The 20,864-nt window shown below is 45.5% G+C and overlaps 1 protein-coding gene across 1 annotated transcript in view; it reads right to left on the minus strand.

Annotated features, from left to right (window-relative positions):
* Positions 1-5,151: 5,151 nt before the first annotated feature.
* Positions 5,152-20,864, minus strand: part of EVL (Enah/Vasp-like) — a 92,903-nt gene continuing 77,190 nt past the window's right edge. The window contains exons 8-14 of the mRNA XM_086462903.1: positions 13,110-13,170; positions 10,989-11,055; positions 9,568-9,634; positions 9,401-9,463; positions 7,072-7,138; positions 6,638-6,695; positions 5,152-5,580 (exon numbers count right to left, since the gene is read on the minus strand). Coding sequence (XP_086319029.1) covers positions 5,543-5,580; positions 6,638-6,695; positions 7,072-7,138; positions 9,401-9,463; positions 9,568-9,634; positions 10,989-11,055; positions 13,110-13,170 — 421 coding nt within the window. The 3' untranslated portion in view covers positions 5,152-5,542. The remainder of the gene's footprint in view (positions 5,581-6,637; positions 6,696-7,071; positions 7,139-9,400; positions 9,464-9,567; positions 9,635-10,988; positions 11,056-13,109; positions 13,171-20,864) is intronic.

The raw sequence follows: 20,864 nt of genomic DNA on the forward strand, positions 1-20,864 counted from the left end.
GCAATTGGATGCACTGTTTTAGATTATTGATACTTTTAAATAAAGGAGATTTGTGTATGTAACCCTGAGGAACCAGATTAGAGTGAGCTACGATTATGTGACCCTTTGGTCTAGGTTTAAAATTAACTTCCTGGGCCACGTGTGCCTAAGTCTGAGTTTTGGCCTAGTCTGCAACAGAGTGCTTGGTGTGTGTATGTGTAAGCGTGTGTGTGTGTAGTTTAGGAATGGTTTCTCTTCATGCCAGAGGGGACACCTTATCAACGCTGTCAAGAGGACAGGGCCAGGCTCTTTTCAGTGGTGCCCAATGACGGGACAAGGGGCAACAGGCACAAACTGGAGCACAGGAAGTTCCACCTCAACATGAGGAAAAACTTCTGTACAGTGAGGGTGACAGAGCACTGGAACAGGCTGCCCAGGGAGGTTGTGGAGTCTCCTTCCCTGGAGATATTCAAAACCCACCTGGATGCAGTCCTGTGCAACCTGCTCTAGATGAACCTGCTTTAGCAGGGGGTTGGACTAGATGATCTCCAGAGGCCCCTTCCAACCCCTACCATTCTGTGATTCTGTGATTATATGTAGATGCTCTGCATTCACAGAACTGTGAAGCAGGGAGGACTGGGATGCAGTAGTAAGTGATACTTTCTGCAGAACACAAGGGTGCCTTTAGTTCAATATCTTGTCTAATCTAATATATTCTGCTAATTGCTGGTAGCAGAGATTTTGTATATGCAATGGAATATGTGTATGTTTAGTAACTGCTGTTTGACCTTTATTACAGGGCTTTGTCTAAACCTTTTCTGAATGCATTTTTATTCTCAGGATTTAATACTCAGTGTAGCTATCTGGCAGAGCTGAACTGTGGTGTGGAGAAACCCTTCCTTTAGTCTTCTTGCTGCCTGATCAGCAGCATGGATGTGCCCCTGGAGGAACTGTGTGGTGCTTTCTCGCTCACCTATAACTGCATGTTTCTCATCCTTTTCTCTGCTGTAGGTCCTTCTGGGAATGGTGAGGTTCTAGTTTTCATTGCTCCTTGCCAAGCTTGTTACTATTCTTGATCAACTTTCTTGGTCTTTTCTGTATTATATCCCTTTCTGTGCATAGGTGTTAGGAGTATGTGTCAGTGAAGACACAGAGACATTATGGTGATATTTGTTCCTAACCACCTTCAGAGTAATTGTAACTTTTTTCCTCTGTCATTCAAGGGGCACAGACTTGACATTTGGGAAGCATGTGGTTCTCCAGCTATATAAAAGTTGCTACTGATGGTGTTAAAGGGATATACCTGGAACATGGAGCTGAGGTTGTTTCTCTCCCTATGTATCTTACTTTGTGCTACTGACATTAACCTTCACCTGTCATTTCTACCCCCTGGAATAGTTAAATCTTCCTGCCTGTCCTTTCCAAGTATAAACTTCTGGCTATCCTCAATAATTACATATAATCAAAAACCTTAATCACCATATACCTTTCTCCAGGCAGAAAAATATCTTGGGAGTCAGGAGTTCAGATGCCATCTAATAACTTCCCTCCACCCTGGAAGGATGACAACTTACTTCTGTTCTTACTAAGTGGTTAAAAGAGAGATCTATAAGTGTGGTCTTATACTGTAACCCTCCAACAGTTTGACTTTTTTGTTTTCGTCTGGAAATCCATGTCTGTAACAAAGAAAAGGATTATTGTGCATTCTTGTTGGTCCCTCAAAGTACGCTGTTAGACCTGGGAAAGCCTGATTTCCTCAATAAAAACAATTTTGTTCCTTCTTCCTGCAGTGCTGGATCCAGTGAGTCAGTCTGTCCATTCGCTAGCCTGGCACACCAGGCAGTCGACCTAGCCTGTTGCAATTTGTGTTACTCCTCCATTTCCCCTTCCTCCATTTTTCTTATCCATCTGATTTTGGCAGTTGAGTAAATACCCAGGTTTGCTCAGCAGTGCAAGATCCTCTGTGATGCAGGGGCTCAATACCAGCTCAATACCAGTTCATTCGCAGATATCATTTTGGTCCATGGCTTGTGCTTCTGGAAAAGAAGAATGAGGCTTCTTCTGACACTTCAGACTTCACTGGTTCTTCATAGAAGAACATACTTACAATGTTATGTCTTAATTATTAAAGCCTCTTTCCTCCCAGAGGAAGAGGCTGTGGTGTGGGAACCTCCATTAACTTCTTTGTATCAGTGCTCACATCAAGGTGCTTCAGTTTTTTGTTAATTTACTTCAGTGCTGCTGGCACTCCACACTTCCTGTGTCCTTAGAAAGCTGTTCCTCAACTCTCCTGGCCATCTTAGCAAGTTAATACAAAAACCATAATAAAGATTATGCTATCTTCCTCAGTCTGACTATTGTCCTTCTCCTCTATGTAGAGTGACCTTTTTATAATTCCCTTACTCAGCTGCTCCATGATGCAGTCACCTATGCGGTCTATAGATTACTAGCCTAGCCTGACACAGAGGGTAACCAAAATTGGCAACTGCTTCCTGTCCTGCCTCCCATCAATATTTTGATTGCTGTCCCAGCTTGCTTTGCCCAGACAGCCCCACAGCCCTTCTGCTCTGCATTTTCCGTCTCAGTGGGAATTTGAAGTGACTTGAAGCCTGGTGCCTGCAGATTGGCGGTGCACACTGAGCTTCAATGTGTGTGGGTGCTGCTGGAGAAGGCTGTGATCCTGTCGTCTCCATGGGCACTTGCCTTTGCCACTACCAGTAATGTTGGCAGAAGCATTTTTTTTTCATAACCACAGGGCACATGGCTCTGAGTTAAGAGTACATTAGGGCTATAGTTTTGTTCTCTTCGCTTAAAAATTAATCCAGATCTCCTTCATTGTGTGGCCACACTTATGCTCTGGCAAGAGGAGGCAGGAGGAACAAATAGCTGTATTATAGGTTGTAGTGGAAGTTAATGCCCCCTTTGATTTCTGCTATGTAAAATGCCTGTGGCCTGCCCTGTTGCAGTGGCTCAACAAGCCCAGCATGAAGGGCCACCCCCTCTCTACAGAGGCAACAAGCAAACGGAATTAATGTCTGGGAGGGGGAAATCCTCCATCAGCGCTGATACTGCAAATAAGCCACAGTCCACATCCTCATTGCTGGAGGCATAAACTGGGAACCAGCAAAGTGCTAGCGATGCCAGGGCTGCTCCTCTGCCCCTATCAGCCAAGCTTCCCCTGCCACCCCCGTGCACTTTGTTCCCATAGCTATTAAGTGGCCCTGTGCAAAAGTCAGCTTATTATGTCGTAACTATATGAGGCCTGCAAAGGTACAAGAAGAAAGTAAGAAAAACTTATTTACAGCAGGTGGCTGATGTTAACAGAGGGGCACACCGTATCCAGGCTGTACTCAGCCCGAATTACAACGCAGTTATTACTGACCTTAGGCATAATGCCACATTCCAAGGGAAAACATGAACCGCGCCAGGACCCAGCTTCCTGAAGCTTAGTTAAGATTATGGGAGAGTTTCACAGAATGGTTGTGATCGTTTGAGAGGCAGCAGTTTTGAAGAGTATTTGCCATTGTCAGGTATGCCATTAAACGGGTCTATAATTAAGAAATGCATGAGCTACCCTATGAGATTTATACAACAGAGCACTATAATCTTTGCTGTTACTGACGGTTGTCTGTGTTCTTCATACTGGAAAGGCTCCTTCTCCCGGTCCTGGTGGTGTCGTATTGTGCACATCAATCTCTTCCTACTTTAGTTCCCATGTGGAAAGCTTACCCCACTGTTTAACCTGTCTCTTGCCTTCTGCTGGTATTAAACAGTTGACAGACATCAGGCTCAGTCTGGAGCTCACTGTTGCATTAAACTCAGATTTCTCCCATTTCTCCAGTATTTAATCTCCAGTATAAACTCATTGTAAATAAAATTCATTTAGAAAAGGCAGATCGAGTTGCTTTGAAGAGTGCTGAAGGGCAACCCCACGCTCTCCAAGCCAAAGCAGGTAACATTTCACAACTAACTGCAAAGCATGCCCACCCTACCTCCTCTCCAGGGTCTCCTGTTGCTAGCAGGCAGTCCCTCCTGCCTGCTGCAATGCTCCATGAGGTCTGGGGGACAACCACAGACTCTCCTGGGCTGCTGCACCAGGCTCTGCTCTCAAAACCATTCCTGGGGCCTGGCTTTTAAAATAAAATCTTCAAGAAGGCCTGAAGCAAAGCAGGGGGCTTGGAAAATGTATGACAGATTTCAATAGCTCAACTCCAATCTCTTGCCTTTTGCATAAAGTTATAAAGAAGATGGTATTGAGACTACTGCCACGTAAAGCTTGTGCCAAACTAAGGCAAAAATTCCCAAGATTGTGCTGCTGGAAAGAATGGCTCTAAAGAAAAAAAATTCTATGACCTGCAAGATATGACTGGGTGTGCGCTAAGTGTTCGGTGTCCTGTACTCCTATATTTGACTTCATTTTCTGTGAAATAAAGCTCAACACCTGCACACCATTAACAAGTGAAACATGTGATTAACAAATGACTCCCCTTAAGCCTCCAGTTGACTAATGCTGTGCCAGTGATTTCAGCTTGCATCCTCCTAGTGCCTTCGGTAGCCTTGTTCTGCACAAATACCTCCCTTTTATTTACGAGAAGCCCTTACGAGCGCAGGTGATGGCACCTGGGATTTTTTCAGGGATGGCAGAAGATGCGGTGGGACAGTCAGTGACAGCCTGAGAAGAGCCGTAAGCCACTGTCCTTCACTGACTTTGGCAAAAAGTTGCTGAGGTTGCTGCAGCCTGACTGCAGGAGGTGGTGTTCAGCTGGTGATGCGAGAAGGGCTGGGCAGGTGAGAGCCACGTCTCCCGGCAAAAGAAGGCAGGGCTGTTGCCACTGCACCAGCCGTAACAGGCTCAGGCTCGCTCGTCATGCTCTGCAGCACCGGGCAGAGCTGCCGCCCCACCGTGCGTCTTAGTCACCTTCCTCTTGTCATTGACTCAAGTGACATAAAAGTGTGGGAGCTCAAAGGAAGAATGAAACAAGAAATGCAGGGCCATGTGGACAATAAACAGTTTATTACCAATATGAACACAGATACTGTGATGCACTGACGTACCATTTTTTTATATTGTGATAACTCTGAGACAAAGAACTTGTTGGCTGACAACTAACATGTCTCTGTTTCTTCTGGTGATGCCACAATACATTTCTGTTGGCAAAGGATCTTCATTTACATTGCAGACTACTAGTAAAATTACTTTGAAGTCATCTATCAAAAGCAAATGGTTCACGTGTGTTCTTATCTACTACTAAAAAGAAAGGTAATACATTTAAATAAGCAAATACAAAATACAAAAAAGGCTGACAAATCCAATGTGCAGTGTCAGATGAAATCTAAAAAATCCAGAAATTTAAAATTTAATATTCTTTAGATTAAGACTTTTAAAATGAAGCGAATCCAAGGCAGCAGCAAGCTTCAAAGTGTGCTGAGTCTGCTAATAAAAAGGGTATAAGAACAAAGACAGTGCCGGTGTCCTCTCTCACCATCTTGCATGACCTTGGTACACTTAGAAATGATCCAATCTTCCTAGCATTCTTAGTACCGTCCAAACGCTTTGCAATCATTATGTTGTACTGATTCTACTCAACTCCTGCCGTATGGCTAGAAAACCAAACCAAAAAGTTAATGCATAATGTTATACCCAGTGTGATGGAAAATGCTAAGTATAGAGGTTGCAGAAAGTACACGCTGGTAAAAGGATGAGTGGAGGGTAAAAGGATGAGTAAGGATAAGCAGTCAGCTGTTTGCTTGCAAACTGCAGTGCTGGTTTAAGAAGTTGCATCTGTGGATTATGTGAATGTCTTATTTTGCACTGGAATGAACTAGGGAGGCTCTGAGGGCCAAGCTGCTGGGACGGTAGCATACGGGTGAGGGTCTCCTCAACTATAAACTGCCACAAGGTTTTGTGAGCACAGAAATCTAGGGCAAGGGGACAGGGAATGGATTTTTAGCTGTTTTACAGTCTCCTCTTTTTCCCCTTCTGTGTGAATCTAAGATGAGGAGTGAACGGTGTGGACATGCATCTTCATATGCCCTAAGACGGGCTTCACACAGTATTTTGCTGTGCATTTCGATAATAGCCCTGAAAAATACGTTTAGTCGTATGTTGCAGAGCAATTTTTTTAAAAGTACTGATACATTTAGTACAGCTGTTGTACTTTTCAATGAATTATAAAAATATGTGGCTATTTGGAAAGCTGTAATTGAGTGAAGGACTGAAATAGCTCTTCAAGCATAGGAAGCCTATAGAAGATGCTCGAGAAGGGTTTCCAGTTGGTACCTTTGTCCCCTCCTCATCCTGGACCTCTGTGGCCGGTTAGTTACAAGTGATTTCACACTCTCTGACTGTGATAAATTGACATGCTAGGGCTATGGGCAGGCCCTTTCTCACCCTCCCACCTGTGAGAAGCACCGGCCAGTGAATTTCTCACAGGTTGGGGGTGAAAATGCTCGTCAACAGCATGAAAATAAAGGATGTAAACACAATGTCATGATCAGAGCTCAGATAAGGTAGGTGCTTTTTCTTCAAATGTGTGTATAAATCAGAGCTGCTCAGAGAAGTCTGAAAACACCAGGGAACTCTCTGCAGTTCCTACCATCTTATCTATAGGAAATTAGTCATAAAGATGAGAAAAATAATAATTTTTCTCTTTCTTACCATCAATTATCTCCTCTTTCACTTTGTGTAACTCTCTTACAACTTCCTCCAATATTTCCTGATGAGACAAAACACAAGTCAGCTGCTCAGAATTTCCTTCTAACCGGTGGAAGAAAATGCAAGTTTAATACGGTTGTGCTTGTCCCCCGCCTCCGCTGATGATCAGAGCCTAGCACTACTAACAGCTACGTCTGCAGTCCAAGGCCAAGGATGCAGAAGATGCTGGCATATTTATTTGCACATTTCTGTACAGACATCTTGATCAAATAGCAGTGAGACTGTGCTCTCGTGCTACTCACCACTAGCCCTTCTCTACACACCTAGTTATAGAGGAAATCAGAAGACTGAACAGCTGTTTTGCTTGTACAGCGCATGCATGGGGGAAAATGGGTAGCTCGTCAAATCACTTAAGTGCGAAAGACCTTTTCGCTCACCTGTTTCATTCGATCAAAATCTAAGGCATCCATAGCCACATCATTGCTGCTGCTCACTGGCTTCATCCTTCAGAAATGGAAGAAAAGCATAAAAAAGCCAGTCAGTTCCTTGCAATGCACAGTGAGCTACACCCACCTGATGGTGTGGATGAAATCCACCCCAAAGCAGGAGCACCCGTGTTCGAGCATTGGACTGGAGGCTTGTGCCACTCAGGAGCGTTTGGCAGTCAGAGAGCAGCGCTGCTTCTGTTTGCACAGCCTGACCCTCAAAGATGCTGCTTTCTCCTTTTGCAGACATATTGGAGAGAGCGCAAAGACTGCACTGAAATTTAATTTAGTCTTTTTTTTGTGTGTTGGGAGTCTCAGTGGTTTCAGACTAGAAAATGCTGTGATGTCTTCAGGGGATAGAGCCTGTTTAACAATGTATTTTATTACAGCATTTGCAATTTGCAAGCTAGATGGCTGGTTTTCTCTCCCAGGCTGTTTTCTGTACAGCAACTCTGTCTTGGCTGCCTAGACTTTAATCAGGTGCTAAAGTAATAGTAGAATACAGGTTAGAAAAATATTATAGGGAAAACAACAACCCAGTAATCCTTTCCTTGGAAGGCTTGACTGAGTCAAATGGAGCTTGTTGATAGCACTGTGTAGCACAGGCACTTCTTCTTGACCCAGAAACAAAACCAATCTGGCCTTCATGGCCAGTGTTATCGGTCTTCCAGGATGGTATTAGTCAGTGGGCTGAACTCTGATGATGGCTGATATAATAAAATAAATTAAGGAAGCAGAAGCTGCTTGACTCTCTCTTTTAATCAGTAACTCGAAAACATACCAAAAATTAACCATGCTATATAATTCGAAGAAAAGGCTTCAAATAGCTTTGCCATCATCTTTGGGCCCAGACTGGGGGCTGGTAGAGATTCTGCCACTCCTGAGGGTATGCTTGGTCTTGCAACCCTGTCTCAGGAAAATCTTAACACATCTCCTACCATCTCACAGCTAAGCTGGGAGTTAAGACAGATACAAATGTCATCAAACTGAACAGGAATAGGAACAGGTCACAGCTGAGAGCTTTTGAAACCTGCCCCACTTCCCTCAGAGAAGTCATTCGAGCAAGCAAAGACTAAGCACTACTCCAGGCGTTAAACTAGGGAAGTATTTCTTCCCACTGAAGTCCTCCTCCTCCCAGGAGGCATTATAGAAGATAGCTGGTGAAAACTTGATGGCTACTTTAAACAGCCCACGTTTCATTCTAATTTGCAAGGAGAAGGAATGGTCTTTCTATAGCTATTGGAAACTCTCATATTTCCTAGAACCAACATGTTGCATTGGTTTTAGAGAGCCAGAGAGACTATATTTTGCTTTAGTAACACTGGTGCGTCCCTCTGAATGTTTGGGCAGGGCATGTTCCAGTATCTTTAACACAGCAGCAAGTATGTGCAGACAGTTACCATTGGCAACTTTCTCTCTGCAGACTATCATCACTGTCGTACACGTGGCAGTATAAAATAAGGGACATCATTTTGCAGTAAATGCTAAACGTGTTCTGCCTCCTTACTCAGCTTATCCATCCATCTCAGTGTCCAGTAGTAACACTGGGTGGTCCTGGACCAGCACTGGAAGGAAGTCTCTCTTTAGCTGTCCAGCATCAAACTTTACCTCAGTCTCTGGGGGTAACAACATGGGTGGTGATACTGCAGCTTGGCTGTTCTGACTGACAGGACTTCTGGAGTCCTCCTTTAGCATTTTGGCTTTTGACACCTGCCAGCTTTTGTATCCCATATTTCTGAACGCCCTGTCTGTGGCTGGGCCTTTTTACAGCTCGATGTTATTAACTTAATTGCACCAAGCTTTGCTCTCCTTTCTCATGCACCCATTGCGGTTGTGTGGATGAAGGAATAACCTTCCAGTTGCAGGCTCTTCAGATCATTTCTGCCATTGCTTTTGAATTTCAGCAGAGGTTGGACAATGAAAACTCCTATTGGCAGGGTCATCCTGAACCTGTTGTATAAAGATGCTCTAAAACCTGCCTTCCATGTGGCACAGTGTGCTGCCAAGCCCATGCCTCTGATTCATGAGCATGGATGCTTTAAGCTCTTGCTTAAGTGTGATTAACATCTGTGATGCCTGTGACGGCCTAACATGGGGCTGTTTCCATGGAACAAGCCTTTGACACGACACACTCTACCTTCACACTTCGTGCAGCAACAGACAAAGCAGATTGTAAGAGAATGAGTAAAAGACATGACAGAAGACGAACATTAGTGCTGAATGATGGGATTAGCCAAAGGACAAGCCAAGACGGTTAAGAAGCCGGGCTGTTAGCCAGTACCTAGAAGACACGTGGGATTGTGTGGGGCTCTTAGCTTCACAGCTCTTCAGCACTGATGGATTTCTACAGCAATGGAATGAAACAAGACATGAGTTGTGCACGTGCCACGGGGACAGCATGACTATCCCAACTGCTAACCATCCACAGGGACACCCCATTCAGCTCACCTAGAAAGTAATGAAGATACAGGCTTTTCAACAGAATTGCTCCTTTCCCATGGCTTCTTCCCAGAGTCTGGAAAACAAAAATGAAAAGTTACTCTTTATTATTTTTTATCTAATGATAAAAACATCCTGAAGTTGATTGTCTTATACAACAGCTTTCATTCAGTGAAGATGAGTGGCTTAGAAAGATCCAGGAAAGCGGGATTACTGAGTGAGTGCAGCTGCCTACATTATAGAGAAAGCATTGGCAAAAATCTGCTTAGTGATCTCTTTAATTAGGGACCAGATAGTTAAACAATACTAAAAATACATAGAACTGGAACAGCAGGAGGAAAAGCATAAATCACTTCTAATAAGAAATACAGGCTAATTGCTGCAAGGCTTATTTTATTCAGTATAATACTTATATTTTAAGTGAAAAAGTCTTAGGTTTTTTTGCCTGCATAGTTGACAGAAAATGTGGGTGTATTTTAAGAAAGGCAGTGAGACCCCCACTATGCAAACCTCCACAGATAATTTATTTAATGTTGTCTACATTTCTAACTTGCAGAACATTCCCAAAAGCTGCACTACATAACCCTTGTTACTGAAAACACTTACTATCATCCCAATCTCCTCCTATCCAAATAGTCTAAAATAAAGTGAGCTGTTTCAGAGACTTGAATAACACATAACTTTACACACAAGGGTTTGCTGCTCTGGGAGGTCCTAAAAAGCTCTTCAAAAGAATTATGGGCACTCCCAGGAAATCTCTAAATCTCGTTCCTCATTTACATGCACTTTTCTCCTGGCTTCTTCCCTTTCCTTCGCAAAGGACGCAAATCATGGCTTTGTTCCAAAAGGAAGCTGGAATGGTTAAATACTCATTCCCTTGGGAGAGATTTCTCTTAGCATTATGAAAGCCAAGGCTGATGCAAGGATGAATCTGACTGGCTTGCAGCTTATCTCCTCAGATACAATTATTTCAACTCATCATAGGAAAAACATATTTTAAGGGCTCTTAAATTTCATCTAGTAACTCTCAGGATTAGGCTTACTGCAACAAGCTGTTAGGTTAAGGAAGGATACAGTTTGAGACCCAAATTCCAACTGTATAAACCAGGACAGCTACACTACCAGAAATAAAATAATACAGCTTTTTTCTCCTACAAGATTTAGGTGCACAATGTTGAAGACACAGAACCTCAGCTACATGACTGGACCCCGTTAGTTAAACTGGCTGTATTGTCATTTTTTTTGGCTGTGAAGCATATAAAACCACTATTTCTTGCCAAGTATACTTTTTAGAACACTAGGTATTTGGGGATTCTTCTGTTAGTTACTGCAGCTGCACTCAGAAGTAGGATGATGAACCCAGAGTCTAGAGGGGGTGGAGAAGACTAGATTAAGAAGACAACTACAACACTAGTAGTCTGATTTAATACCTGATGAATTTTGCTGCTGCTGGGTGGGACCTCGTGTACTGGGTGAAGGAGAGGTGCTAGCATCATCCTACAAAGAGAAAAAAGGGACATTACTGAATTCTGGCAATGAAGTGCAGAGTCCTCTTTTACTCTGGAGACCAGCTGCAGGACAGGTGGTACAAAAGCAAGTTTCCTCCAAGTATGTCCAACAGTCACTGCTGCCAAGGTATGGGCTCAGGTCCATTTGACCTTTAACCTTTCTCTCTCTTTAGCATGCAAAATACATCCTTTTTATTTTTTGCTAATATGGACACCTTTTCATGATCTCCCTGAATCGCTCTCGTCCTGTATGCCAAACCAGGCTGAATTACCACTCTAAAGTGCTGGCTGCTGTTGTCTAAATACAAACCATTTCCCAAATTTAGAAACCTTCTGTGATATGGAAACTGAGCCATCTGAAGGAGCAGTGGGTCAGATCCCAGCCTTTTAGCCCAGGACGGGTATCAGTGAGCGTAGTCCAGGTACTAACTAAATTAATCAATACTTCTCCTAAGTAGAAGATTAAACACTGCATCACAGATTTGGGCTCTTTTTTTCTGGGATATATGTGTGACGGATCATAAAACATTCACATGTATATTTGAGATGTCAATATCATTTAGCAGCCTTCAAAACACAGGCAGGCAAAGCATTGTCTTGTGCATTGTAAAATGGAATTGCACCCAGTTTGACAGAAGGTACCCCCACCACAATGTTTACTCAACATACACATTAAACAGATGTTCTTTAAAACACCTTTCTAAACACTTTCATGCTATTGAAAAGTCTGATTGGTGATCTAAACTAATGCAGAGCTTTAAGGAGAGAGAAGAAAGGGCAGAAAGACAGCAGAGGCTGAATAGTTAGAAGCTAAAGTTAGATAGTTAGAAGCTAAATGGTCCTTTCATCTCTGAGTGTATGGTTCAAAACAGCTTTGGGGCAAGATTAAGAGCAATGGTAGCATAGCGGGTTCAATAGGCAAATTCCATGCTTGAAGCATCCCTTGAGGAACATGCAAAAAATAGCTGCTTTTCTCCTTAAACAGGAGAAAGTGCTTATTCCTGCTCTTGCTACAAACCTTTCAGGCGGGGGTGAGACCTACATGTTCTGAATGGATTTCCTACTGAGTAGCTGTTACTTTGTCTTTGGAGGGAATAGCTCTGTACAGGTGATAAGAGGCACGCGATGCTTTAGGAACTTGCAGCCATGGCAGAGAGCCTTCACAAGGGTACTGGCTGGCAACAGGAATGCTGTACGAGCAGCAGCCCAGAAAAGCACCACATGGGAAGGGACACAGCATAAATCCTGGCCTCTCTTGAAACTGGAAAGATCTCCCACGCTTTACCAGTTCAGTGGGTAAAAAAAGTGTTTTAATATGCATGTTGAACTCAGAATTGCTGCATCAAGTTCAGCATAAAGACTGAGTCAAATCAAAACTCTTGTTTAATTGCTTTTGTGGACCACATACAGACAGAACAGTTAAAACAGAAATGAATCAAAGTTCCCCAAAGTTGTCCAAATTCTATCTCATTTTAGTGCAAGTATCATGAACACATATTTTAACTTCCAAATGGTCTAATGGTTAATAGATTATTTGCCCTTCATTCCCCCCCGAGACATGTTTTATGTGCACTCTGGGGTCCAAAGTGAGATGATTCTTGCTTTGCATGGAGGTTGGCAATTCAAAGTTACACCACATGGCTGATGATCCACTTCAGCTTAGCTGAAGCGGCAAATTTGAAATAAGAAACACAAACTCAATCTCAAGCTGACTTGCCAGAAGGTTCAATGCATCTTCTTAAGGGGCAAGAATCCACAGTACCTTACAATACTTGCATCAAACCATGAGAAAGTGCCTATTAACCTGTTTTGGACAATACCTCACCTATGACTAAGGCAGCAATTCTAGTTTACGGGGTGCTGTTCCCAGGAAAGGTGGAAGCAGTTACACTCAGTTTTTGACTGAATGTGCAAATCTATTCCTGGATCAGCACTGCTTGTCATTGCCTGCCACACACAGTGAATGAGCACAGGACTTTGGCTTACAAGACAGCATATCAACATAATTTGGAAGAGCACAACAGCGAGGAGTCTTTCACTTACGTTTTGGCTTTCCTCTTCCTTTTTGTCAGTTGGCTTGTCTGACTGCGACGCTGCTTTCCTCCTTTGCAAAGGAACATGAGATAGGACACACAGTCAACCCTCTAGAAACACATCCTCCATGTGGGAAGGCTGATTCAGGCTCTGGTGGGAGTTATTATTTACTTAGTTCATCGTAGGGAATGCAACAAAGGCTGGATGTGTTCGGTTGAGTAGGACTGGGGTGGAGATGAGGAATCCAGACCTTGGCAATATGACTCAGGGAGAGGGGCAATATTAGGAGGCGGTGTTTAACAGAGGAACACAGGGTACAGAGCATAAGGAAATGTGTCAAAGCTCAGAAAGGAAGTGCAGCTGGGTATGAAACTGGGCGAGAAAGAGATGGCTTCTCTTTAGGGCTCAGGAAGTGGTTGCTCCTGTGTCCTACACAGGAGGAACAACCCAAACCCCCACAGGTGTTTCTGGGGAGCAACCCACCCCCCCAGGTGGCTCAGGTGGGTATTACAGTGATGACACTGTTCTCAGCCAGCTCCAATAATCATTTTTCTACCTGTCCTATATCCCCCCATTCCTCTTCCCACCCAGAGAAAGGGCTGTGGCAGTGCTCCCATGCGATAAGAAGACAGTCAGAAAAGCCCTTCAACCCAGGTCCATCCTCACCGGGAAAGACTGGGCACTATTTCTGCTCAGCCAAGACCCCTGCTCCCTCCAAGGTGGGAAAGCTCTGGCTGGAGACCCGGAGTCAGGAAACAAGTTCACCAGCCTGGGTTTTCAAGTGCCTTTGGTGAGTGACAGGAATTTATTGCTGACTCAAATCCAATTCAAAGGCAGGAGAGCTCCCGAGCCCTCTAGTCCCAGGACTGGCAGTGTTGGTGGTGCCTACAGAAACTAAGCGAGGTCCTGAGACCCGCACTCTGTCCTGCTTCCCAAGGAGAGGCAAAACTCTCAGAGAGGCAAGTAGCAAAGAGTTCCAATCCATCCACTGGAGCAATTGGACATGAGCAAACAAAGACGTTGGTTGTTTATTTTTGAAGAATGGATGGTAAAACTTCTTGGGTGTTAGCCACAATGGCTGAAGAAAAGAAAATCAAATTCTTGATTTTCAAGCCCTATTTAGGGTCTAAACAGTACTCAGGTGTGCTGGGTACTGATTCTCTAGACATCCAATCTCCCATTTTAGACAATTAGGGGAACTGCAGCTCTAGTCTCTACATGGATTTTGGTTGTGATGATCCTTATCCTTATCCTCCTGTGAAAACTACCCTTAGCAGATGTTTCTTAAAATATGACAGGTTTTTCATTTTGTCTTGCTTCTGAAGCAGACAAAATTAATCTGACAGAAAAAAAAAAATCCCAAGTGGCAGTTAGAAAGGCTTCTGAGTTTCAAAACACTGCCACAAGTTTGTCAGAGGATTTTTTTTCATATCACTGGCAAAAGAAAAGCCTCACTGGATACACAAAAATTGGAGAATTTTATGTAAATTTGACAAAAAAACAGGAGCAAAACACATGCATGTGTTTGTAAGACATGGTGCTCTGTGGGAATTACTTCCAGATATTCAACTACATTAATAATTTTATTAGATCGGTAATAATTTTTATAGCCTTTCTCTAATATTTACTTGATTCTTCTGAGGAAAAAAGGTTATAATGATTACAAACCCGAGCAAGGGAAATACTTGCCAGGGTGAGAGACTAGTGATAGATTTATGTCCTGCAACAAACTTAACTGGGCTAGAAATGATAGTGGTTTGTGAGATAGATAGTTCATTATTCTGCCTGCACTTCAGTCCTGAAGCACAGGGCTGCTCTCACAGGGGCCACTAAATCTAGAAAGCCTTATTTTATACCACCTGAGCTCTTTGAAGCGTTTTCCTCCATTACTTACCCAGCATTAGACACATTCCCTGTTTCTGAGCATGTGGGTTTCTGCTCAGAAAAGGGTCCCTGCGATCCCATGCTCATCACTCGGTGATTAAGAAACAGTTTCAGAAACACCTTTTTTAATTCCTGGCTGCCAGCTCCGTAACAGCAACCTGAAACGCAGTGCCAGGTTCTTTCCTTTCTCTACATAATCACACATAGAAAGGGTTTTGCAGCCAAAAGAAGTCCTCTCGGTAGCAGTTTAACAGCATATGCCCATACTGCACCTTTGACTGACACTTGTGTATTTCCAATGACTTCCATGGCTTTGTGAAGCAATATTTAGGAGACAATTTTGTTGCTGTCACCTCCCTGGGAAAGGATTTGCAGCTCAGTTATTTTCAGAGTAGAGGCAGCACGGTGCTTATGGCAGTACGGCTGCTTTTGTTAAGACAGTGAAGGGATTTGACCCTGAATACCTGAAGACACTAGATCCCACTGCCAAAAGCCATACTGGAATACATTTTATACTAGAAACACAGAAATTTGCAGGATTTCTATATCCAAGCATATGAAGTGTCCGTTTAGCTTGCTTGAACAGAGCAAGCTACCCCAGCATCTAGTCGCTGAACTGTACTTTGCTTACAGCCGTTTTCCAGTTCAGCAAGGTCAGTCTTGATATGTAGCAGCACAAAACAGATCAGAAGGTAAACAAGTAAATAACTATTTGAAGCTATGTCCTGGGTTACAGTGTAAAATGTGCCAAAAGAAAAAAAAATATATTCTATTACCATCTTCAGGAGCTGTTGAGACCAGGTGGGGCGGTGCTCCCTGCCTCCCCCCCCCTGGACTATCTCCTGTTACTGGGCACAACAATGCCTTATCGCCTGACCCATCGATAACTCGCTCCTGGGCTATCTCCTGTTAATGGCCCATCAAGGAACTGCCTCACGACTCCCCATCCCATTGTGAGATGCTCCGCCCGGGGAGGGGGGGGAAGGAGCCAAGCAGTCCATGCCAAATAAAAACGGAGATTTTGAACACCCTAGCAGCCTTTCTTCCACTGGATTCCCAGAGGAGCTTTTCCCCCCACTGGAGTTCCAGAGGACAAGAGCTACCTGCCGACCACTGGACCTTCGGAGGAAGACCAGACTCTTTTACCTGATTGCTGCTTCCACAGAACTACACCCATCACTTCAGGAGGACTGCAGCCAGCATCTTATCGGACTGCTACTGCCACCCTAACAGGGTGTCAGGTTGTATTCCTGACTCTGTCAGTGTAAACCAGTGGGTTGTTTGTTTTTTCCCTGCCTTGTGTTATATATATATATATATTAGTAAAGAACTGTTATTCCTATTCCCCATATCTTTGCCTGAAGGCCCGTTAATTTCAAAATTATAATAGTTTGGAGGGAAGGGGGTTGCACTCTCCATTTCAAGGGAGGCTCCTGCCTTCCTCCACAGACACCTGTCTTTTTCAAACCAAGACAGATTTTGGCGCCCAACGTGGGGCTCGAGTGCATCGAGAGATAAAAGGAATAACGGTTCTTGTGCGTTGGATATAGATTCCTTGTTAAGTGGCATCATGTGGGCTAGCTTATCCCGATTCGTGTGGCATGTGGTGGTGGCTGTATTTCTCCCATTTGCAGGCCCTTATCTAAACATGGGTCCTATAACTAAGGCTACCGTGACTGTTATCCAGTTTGTTTTATGGATTAATAGGGTGAGGAATTCATGGCTTATTAACTTCCTCTGGAAGGCGGGCACATGGATTCGGAGCTATCAAACACTAAATGTATGCTTTTGGGGTTACTTTAATAATGGTACCTACTGTGAGGAAATGACACCGGGAGAAACTTTCTCCCAACCCCTAACCCAGCTCTTTGGGTCTACTCCACCAGTTTTCGAAGGATTCAGAGCTTTCCTAAGTGCTAATGATATCATACAGTGGCTGGTGTTGCTGATAATCCTGTTTTATTCAGTATTCAGAGATCAGGGGAGATTGGCTTGGATAACTACCCTGACTAGGAATGCTGCTCCAGAATCTGACCCTGCCTCACAGCTCACATCAGAAATGAACCACTCGGATTGGGTGAAGGAGATACGTGAGATGGGCCAGATGCTGAAGGAGTGCATTCTCTCAGCTGCTGGGAATCCCTCCTCCTGCCTTGAAGAGGGAGAGTCTAATGGTGCAGCAGTAGAACCCACAGACGTTACAACCGTCCAGGTTCCAGCTGAAACGCAAGGGCAGTCAGAGCCAGCAGCAGTCGCCCCTGTGGAAACGAGGAAATCTAAGATGAAATCAGACCACTCAGTTAAGAAAGGAGGGCCCTCAGAACCTGCAGGCGAGCCAGTGGTTGAGATAATCACAGAGTCCCTGACGTACGACAGTCTCCGTAATCTGCACAAAGACATCGTACGGCGGGGGCGTGAGGCTTTTACAACCTGGTTACTTCGGGTCTGGGATCTTATGGGTACGGGTGTGCAACTGGATGGCAGTGAGGCAAGGAATTTGGGACCCTTGACTCAGGACTCAGGTGTCAATCTGGTATTTGTAAGGGAGCCAGGGACCCTTTCCCTCTGGGAGCGGCTTTTAATGAGTGTGAGAGAGAGGTTTGTCCACAGAGAGAGAATGCAGGAGCACCATCATAGAATGCGCTGGAAGACCCTTGAGGAAGGGATCCAGCAGCTGAGAGAAGTGGCAGTATTGGAGGTACTCTTTGGGAGGGATGGACAGCATGGTAATGACCCTGACAAAGTCAGGTGCACAGGGCAAATGTTGTGGAATCTGGCAACTCTAGGGCCATCCGAATACTCCACCTTCATTGCAATGATTAATGCAGATAACGACCGAGAGACAGTGGGTTCTGTCACGAGCAAGCTTAGAAATTTTGAAAGCATGATCAATGGCCCAATGCAGGCTAACGTTTCTGCTGTGATTAAGAGCCTACAAGAGGAGATGAGGGAAATAAAGCAGGAGGTGAGGAGGAGCAGTTCCCATTTGGCACCAGTACAAGTCACAGGCCCCAAAGTCGGAGCCCAACGTCCCCCAGCTAGAGGGAGAGGGTACACCCCACGAGCTGAGCTATGGTACTTCCTGCGCGACCATGGGGAAGACATGGGAAGGTGGGATGGGAAACCCACTTCTGTCCTGGCAGCACGGGTGCGTCAACTCAAGGAGGGAAACACTAACCGGGGGAGTAACACTAAAGTGAAGGTAGCCTCAACCTCCCAGGACCGAGCTGCCAGATATTACAGAAGGGAGGATGATCTGACAGATCCCCTTGAAGGAACCTCTAGTATGTATGTCCAGGAAGGGAATGGTAACCAGTGCTAGAGGGGCCCTGCCTCTAGCCAGGGAGAGGCACGGGAAAACCGGATATTTTGGACGGTGTGGATCCGATGGCCTGGCACGTCAGAGCCACAAAAATACAAAGCGTTAGTTGATACTGGTGCGCAGTGTACCCTAATGCCATCGGGACATGTGGGGGCAGAACCTGTTTCCATTGCCGGGGTAACGGGGGGATCGCAGCAATTGACTCTGTTGGAAGCCGAGGTGGGCCTTACTGGGAAGGAGTGGCAGAAACATCCGATTGTGACTGGCCCAGAGGCCCCGTGTATTCTGGGCATAGACTTCCTCCGGAACGGCTATTACAAGGACCCAAAAGGTCTCAGGTGGGCATTTGGGATAGCTGCTGTGGAGGCAGAGAGCATTAGGCAATTGAACACCTTGCCCGGACTATCAGAAAACCCATCTGCAGTAGGACTCTTGAAGGTGGAAGAGCAACAAGTGCCAATTGCCACCTCGACAGTGCACCGCCGGCAGTATCGGACGAATCGAGATGCCGTGATCCCCATCCACAAAATGATCCGCGAGCTGGAGAGTCAAGGGGTGGTCAGCAAGACCCACTCACCCTTCAACAGCCCCATTTGGCCTGTGCGCAAGTCTGACGGAGAATGGAGATTGACTGTGGACTATCGTGGCTTGAATGAAGTGACTCCACCGTTGAGCGCTGCCGTGCCGGACATGCTGGAACTCCAGTACGAGCTGGAGTCCAAGGCAGCAAAGTGGTATGCCACTATTGACATTGCCAATGCTTTTTTCTCCATTCCTCTGGCAGCAGAATGTAGGCCTCAGTTTGCCTTCACCTGGAGGGGCGTACAGTACACCTGGAACCGACTGCCCCAGGGGTGGAAGCACAGTCCCACCATCTGCCATGGACTGATCCAGGCTGCACTGGAAAAGGGTGAAGCTCCGGAACATCTGCAGTACATCGATGACATCATTGTGTGGGGGAACACAGCAAAGGAAGTATTTGGGAAAGGAGAGAAGATCATCCAGATTCTCCTGGAAGCTGGTTTTGCCATCAAGAAGAGCAAAGTCAAGGGACCTGCCCGAGAGATCCAGTTCCTGGGGGTAAAGTGGCAAGACGGACGGCGTCAGATCCCCACCGAGGTCATCAATAAGATCACTGCGATGTCTCCACCAACCAGCAAGAAGGAAACACAGGCTTTCCTAGGCGCCATAGGTTTTTGGAGAATGCACATTCCTGAGTACAGCCAGATCGTGAGCCCTCTGTACCTGGTTACCCGCAAGAAGAACAATTTCCACTGGGGCCCTGAACAGCAACAAGCTTTTGCCCAAATCAAGCGGGAGATCGCTCATGCGCTAGCCCTTGGCCCAGTCAGGACGGGACCAGAGGTGAGGAACGTGCTCTACTCTGCGGCCGGGAACAATGGTTTGTCCTGGAGCCTTTGGCAGAAGGTGCCTGGAGAGACTCGTGGCCGACCACTGGGATTCTGGAGTCGAAGTTATAGAGGGTCTGAGGCCAACTACACTCCCACAGAGAAGGAAATCCTAGCAGCCTATGAAGGAGTCCAAGCTGCCTCGGAAGTGATTGGCACCGAAGCACAACTCCTCCTGGCACCCCGACTACCGGTGCTGGGGTGGATGTTTAAAGGAAAGGTTCCCTCCACCCACCACGCCACTGACGCCACATGGAGCAAATGGATTGCCCTCATCACACAACGCGCCCGTATTGGAAACCCAAATCGCCCTGGGATTTTGGAGATAATTACGAACTGGCCGGAAGGTGAAGACTTTGGCCTCACTGACGAAGAGGAGCAGGAACAAGTGATGCGGGCTGAAGAAGCTCCACCGTACAACCAACTACCAGCAGAGGAAACACGATATGCTCTTTTCACTGACGGTTCCTGTCGCATCGTAGGGATGAACCGGAAGTGGAAAGCAGCCGTATGGAGCCCCACACGACAGGTCGCACAAGCTACTGAAGGAGAAGGTGGATCAAGTCAACTTGCTGAACTCAAAGCCGTTCAACTGGCCCTGGACATTGCTGAAAGAGAGAAGTGGCCAAAGCTCTACCTTTATACTGATTCATGGATGGTAGCCAATGCTCTGTGGGGCTGGCTGGAAAGGTGGAAAAAGGCCAACTGGCAGCGTAGGGGAAAACCAATTTGGGCTGCTGATGAGTGGAAAGATATTGCCACTCGGGTAAAGAAGCTACCTGTGAGGGTCCGTCATGTAGATGCTCATGTCCCCAGGAGTCGGGCTAATGAAGAACATCATAACAATGAACAGGTAGATCAGGCTGCAAAAATAGAGGTGTCCCAGATAGACTTAGATTGGCAACATAAAGGAGAGTTGTTCTTAGCTCGATGGGCCCATGATGCCTCAGGCCATCAAGGCAGAGAGGCCACTTATAAATGGGCACGGGACCGAGGGGTGGATCTAACCATGAACAGTATCTCCCAGGTTATCCAAGACTGTGAGACCTGCGCTGCAATCAAGCAGGCCAAGCGGGTGAAGCCTCTGTGGTACGGTGGACGATGGTCGAAGTACAGGTATGGGGAAGCCTGGCAAATTGACTACATCAC

This window comes from Leptosomus discolor, chromosome 3 (assembly GCF_034619465.1).
Source record: "Leptosomus discolor isolate bLepDis1 chromosome 3, bLepDis1.hap2, whole genome shotgun sequence".
Taxonomy (NCBI): Eukaryota; Metazoa; Chordata; class Aves; order Leptosomiformes; family Leptosomidae; genus Leptosomus; species Leptosomus discolor.